Here is a 5,558-nt window from a genome sequence, read left to right on the forward strand (position 1 = left end):
GGTAATTGCTTTTGTTTAACCTGCTTGGATCTGGATTGTGGTCTAGGGTGGAGGTCCTGGGGTGTGTGGCAAGCTTGCCAGAGAGTGTAGAGGCTTCAGAGAGGGCACCCAATTAATACCTTCTGCAGCTGAGAAAACCCCAGCGTTTGGGATGAAGCTCCCCTGTCTAGTGGCAGAGTCCTACCATGGCAAAAAGCCCAGGAGTCAAGTGATTGAGTGGCAACATGAGCAGGCAAAGGAAGCAAAATAAACAGAGTAACCCAACTTTGCACTCCTATTTTGGCCACAAAAAGGATCAAAGCATGGAACAGGAAGAAGACAGTGAATTCAGAAATCCTGCACCAAAAACTTCAAAGAAAAATATGAGCTGGTTACAGGCCATAGAGGACCTTAAGAAGCAAATAAGAGAAGTGGAGGAAAAATTGGGAAGAGAAATGAGAATGATGCAAGAAAATTATGAAATGAAAGTCAACAGCCTGACTGAGGAAAATACCTTAAAAAATAGACTAACTCAAATGGCAAAAGAGGCTTAAAAAGACAATGAGGAGAAGAATGCCTTAAAATGCTGAATTTGCCAGATAGAAAAAGAATCTCAAAAACTCACTGAGGAGAATCATTCCTTAGAATTAGACTGGAGCAAATGGAAGCTAGTGACTTTATGAGAAATCAAGGTGCTGTTAAACAGATCCAAACAAATGAAAGAATAGAAGGCGATGTGAAAAATCTCATTGGAAAAACCACTTACCTGGAAAATAGTGGACTACCTGAAAGCCATGATCAAAGAAAGAACCTAGAAATCATCCTGCAAGAAATTCTCAAGGAAAACTGCCCTGATGTTTTAGAACTAGAGGGCAAAATAGAGGTTGAAAGAATCCACCGATCACCCCTGAAAAAGATCCCAAAAAGAAAACTCCTAGGAATATTGTAGCAAGGTTCTGAAATTACAAGATCAAGGAGAGAATATTAGAAGCTGCCAGGACAAAACAATTTGAATATTGTGGAAACACAGTCAGGATAACACAGGATCTGGCAGCTTCTACATTGAGAGATCAAAGGGCCTGGAATATGATATTCTGGAGGTCAAAGGAGCTGGGATTAAAACCAAGAATCACCTACCCAGCAAAACTGAGTATCATGTTTCAGGGGAAAATATGGTCATTCAGTGGAATAGAGGACTTTCAAGCATTCTTGATGAAAAAATCAGAGTTGAATAGAAAATTTTACATTCAGATACAAGAAGCATGAGAAGGTAAACAGGGAAAAGGAATCATAAGGAAGTTATCAAAGTTGAACTATTTACATTCCTACATGGAAAAACAATAATTGTAACTGATGAAACTTCTCAGTATGAAAATAGTTGAAGGGAATAGAAAAAAAATATATATATATGTATATATATACATATAGATGTCTATATAGGAAGGTATATGGGCTTATGAATACATATGTGAATGTGTGTATATATTTTTACACATATACATAGATAGAGGGCACAGGACCAATTTAATAGGAAGGGATGATACTTAAAAGGTGAAATTAAGAGGTGAGAGAGGAATATAATGAGAGGAGATGGGGAGAGACAGAATGGGGTAAACTATCTCATATAGAAGAGGCAAGGGAAAATGGTTACAATGGAGGGGAAGAACAGGAAGGTAAAAGGGGATGGGTCAACCTTATTCTCATTGAATTTGGCTCAGGGAGGGAATGACATACACACTATATAGGATATTTCACCCTACAGGAGAGTAGGGGGGAAGGGGATGAGAGGGGTTATGATGGAAGGGAGGGCAGGCTAGTGGGGAGGGAAGTTGGAAGCACCCACTTTTGAAAAGGGACAGGATCAAAGTAGAGAATAGAACAAGTGGGAGGTGGGATAGGAGGGAGGGAAATATAGTCACTCTTTTACAATATATCTACTATGGTAATGTTTTGCATAGCTACATAGGTACAACCTATACTGAATTGCTTATCTTCCCAGTAAGGGTGGGTGACAAAGGAGGAAGAGAAAGAATCTGGTATTCAAAGTTTTAAAATCAAATGTTTAAAAAACATGTATATATGCTATTATTAATATGATTTTACATGTAATTGGGAAATATACAGGCACTGGGGCATAGAGATCCACCATACCCTACTGGAAAAGTTGAAGGGGGTATGGGAGAAGATACAGGAGAGAGCATATTGGAGGAGGGGACATCCTGTGGGACTTCTATTTTGGGGTGGTGGGCATGGGAAAAAAGGGAGAAAATTTGTAACTCAAAATCTGGTGGAAATGAATGATGTAAACCAGAAGTTAATAAAGCGTTTGAAAAAAAGAAAAAGATTGCATATACATAACAGCAATATTGTTTTAAGAACAACTGTTAGCAACCAAGTCATTCTAACTGTCATAAATACCCCAATTAACTGCAAGGATCCTATGAAGGAAGATGTTGTTTGAATCCAGAAAAGAACTCTCTCTGTCTCTTGCACACACACAATAACATATGTATATATGTTTGTCTGAATGTTATAGGAATGTAAATTTTTAAGATCTCCCCCGCCCCTAGGTTAAGTGCACCTGGAGCCTGTGGTGGGAGGCTTGTTTTTCAGGAATGCCCACACCTTGGTGCTTTGGATTGGGCAGTGGGTCAAGAGGGTTGTTACATTCTCTGACCCAGGAGAAGGCTATATAATCCCTGATGTGAGACTTTGTTTTGGGGCTCACTTTGAGAAATCTTGTGTGATTAGACCAGATGAAACTCTGGGCAGCCATTGAGAGCCCCCTAGCTTTGAAAACCTAGATGTTAATGCTTCCCTCTCTGGTAACTGACTAGGTATGGATGTATGTAATGGTCAGACAGTTTGGAGGCCTGTCTGTTTGATCTGTTTCTATGTCTTGTAACTTCTGTCTGTATTCTCTGAAGTTCGGGGTGCTGACATTTTCCCCCTGAACTAGGTTAATGATATATGTTTGTGATTAAAGTAAACTTGTTAACCCATTTTGAGTTGCTTTCCTTTAGAAAAGCTGATCTAAGAACCTGTGTTGGCAGCCACCCTAGGGATGCTGAGGTGCTTGCCACTACAATGTATGTACATTTGTATGTATGTAGGGTGTGTGTGTGTGTGTGTGTGTGTGTGTGTGTATCCATGAAGTTTTATTGTGTTGAGGCAAATGGAAGACAGTGTTGTTGATGAGAAGGTCATGAAATGCACATGTCTTCAGTAGTAAGTGACCATTGCTGTTGCTATTTCCAACTCCATTCCTTCCCAGGACTCCCTCCCAAGTCTGGTACTCTGAGTCTACTCTAGTATTAAAGTCACCCAGAATTCTAAGTCTGTCCTCTTTTGGCACATTGATGATAAGGGTCTCCAGGTCTTCACCATCGGCACTGATGATGGTGGCCTGACGTTTTCCTGCTCATCGTCACAAGCCTTTTGTTCGCTCTTTGTGGTAGGCACACAAGCTTGTTCACTAGATTTAGTTTTGATTACAAAACCTTTGCCAACTTCATGGTGCTCCCTTCTCTGTGGCCTCTCCAGAAAAACGTGTATCCAGCTCCAATTTAGTTCATTAGCTTTCATTTGCCAGTCTTGTTTCATTTAGGGCTGCTATTTGGATGAGATACCTTTCCAAGCATGTACACATTGATAGCGAGGTTGACACATGCATTGCCGGGCCTAGCTCAGTGTTTGGGAGGCTCTGAGTGAAAGTATGGGAGAGAAGACGTATTAGACTGACTACCAAACTTGAGGTTCTATAGATCCTGTGCTGACTTCATTGTTGTATGCCGTGAAACCTGGGCAGTCTACTAGCACCATGCCTGGAAACTGAATCACTTCCATTTGAGTTATCTTAGGAAGATTCTGAAGATCACTTGGCAGGATAAGGTACCAGACACTAAGGTCCTTTCTTGAACTAAACTGCCAAGCATTCAAACTCTGCTTCAGAGAGTGTAACTCCAAGGGACTGGTCATGTTGTTCGAATATAAAAAGTATGCTTGCCAAAAAGATTTTATGGAGAACTCACACAGAGCAAGCATTCACACGGTGGTCAAAAGAATCTATACAAGGACACTCTCAAAATCTCTGTTAAGAACTTTGGAATTGGGGTGGCTAGGTGGCACAGTGAATAGAGCACCAGTCCTGGAGTCAGGAGGACCTGAGCTCAGATCCGGCGTCAGACACTTAACATGTACTAGCTGTGTGACCTTGGGCAAGCCACTTAACCCCAATTGTCCTGTCCTCCCTCCTCCAAAAAAGCAAATAAAAAAAACTTTGGAATTGATTTGTGATATGGGGATACACCGGCACAGCATGGTGTGCCCAGATCAGAGAAGGTGCTGTGCTCTATGAAAACATGATAGAAATCATGATTTTGGGTATGGACTACCTCTAGACAGTGAATTAAGTCCTGGAAAGAGACAAACTGTGATGTGTGAGTCAGTGAAAGTCTTCTGCAGAGACACTTGGAAACCTGCCTTCAGTTTTTTTGATAGTCAGAAAGAGGAATAGGCTCCACACTTTGAAAGAATTTTCTTTTTAATGATTGGATCTTTAGGATTTGGGGGCCCTATGGCCACTGATGAATGCTGCTATCCCTCTCTCCCCTTTCCAAAGTGAGTACTACATTGTTTAATGTTGCAAATATCTTCATTCTTATTGGGATGCTCAAGTTACCCAGTTTGGTCTCTGGGCACACAATATGCCAGCAGAACCAAGGAGATGAGGGAGGAAGTCAGCCTCTCTGAAAAGGAAGGAGGAAACCAATCAGTTGTATTGATAACAGGATAGCATCAGAATTTCAGTTCTCATTGATCTTGGTGTTCTTGCTCCTAAAATGGCCTGTTGAGTGGTTTCCTTTAGCTAGGTATCAAGGGATGAGTGTGTGTGTATGTGCACGCGCATGTATGCGTGTGTGTGTGTCTGTATGCAGGTGCATGGCTTGAGAAAGGAGGGTCCATATGGTCGCTTGATGCATCCAGCCCTCAGATCTCCTCTTATAGCCTGGAGAATTGGACCAAGTCCTGGCTGATCTCTGAAACTGATCGGCAACCTAAAATGACAAAGCACAGTCACATTCATCTGGACTTCTTTAATGAGTTAATCAGGAGCCTATGCTAATTCATATGGAAGAAGACTTAGGTTGGCTTGTGTACCATTCTAGCCAATTAATAGGGAATGCCTAATCTATTTGAAAGGGCAAGCTCTTTCAAGTACTTTTGAAACATTAATTAATTATTTTTTTAAAAAGCAATTGGGGTTAAGTAACTTGCTCAAGGTTACACGGCCAGATGTTTCTGGGTGGGTGCTAAGTGTCTGAGCCCGGATTTGATCCCAGGTCATCCCGACACTGGGGCCGGTGCTCTTACTCTCTGTGCTACCTGGCCACCCCTGAAACATTAATTTAAATGGAAAATGCTGCTGTGAGAATTACAAGCAATTCTGCATTCTTTCAGGTAATCTTCAAAAAATCTCCATTGGGCAACTTGCATCGCACCAGGACTTGAACACTTCTGTTCCACTGCCTCTCCAATCCAATCCAATCCAATCCAATCCAATCCAATCCAATCCAATC

General features: G+C 41.4%; 1 protein-coding gene across 2 annotated transcripts in view; it reads right to left on the reverse strand.

Moving 5' to 3' along the window:
• Positions 1–4,504: 4,504 nt before the first annotated feature.
• HAO2 (hydroxyacid oxidase 2) overlaps positions 4,505–5,558 on the reverse strand; it is a 22,180-nt gene continuing 21,126 nt past the window's right edge. The window contains exon 8 of one of the 2 annotated variants that reach the window (XM_069090213.1): positions 4,505–4,727. In XM_069090213.1, the coding sequence (XP_068946314.1) occupies positions 4,657–4,727 (71 nt within the window). In that variant the 3' untranslated portion in view covers positions 4,505–4,656. Of the gene's footprint in view, positions 5,037–5,558 lie in introns of both variants that reach the window. The other variant, XM_069090215.1, reaches the window with a different exon arrangement.

This window comes from Petaurus breviceps, unplaced genomic scaffold, assembly GCF_028583685.1.
Source record: "Petaurus breviceps papuanus isolate PSGF00001 unplaced genomic scaffold, PetGlider_PUasm1.0 186, whole genome shotgun sequence".
Classification (NCBI taxonomy): domain Eukaryota; kingdom Metazoa; phylum Chordata; class Mammalia; order Diprotodontia; family Petauridae; genus Petaurus; species Petaurus breviceps.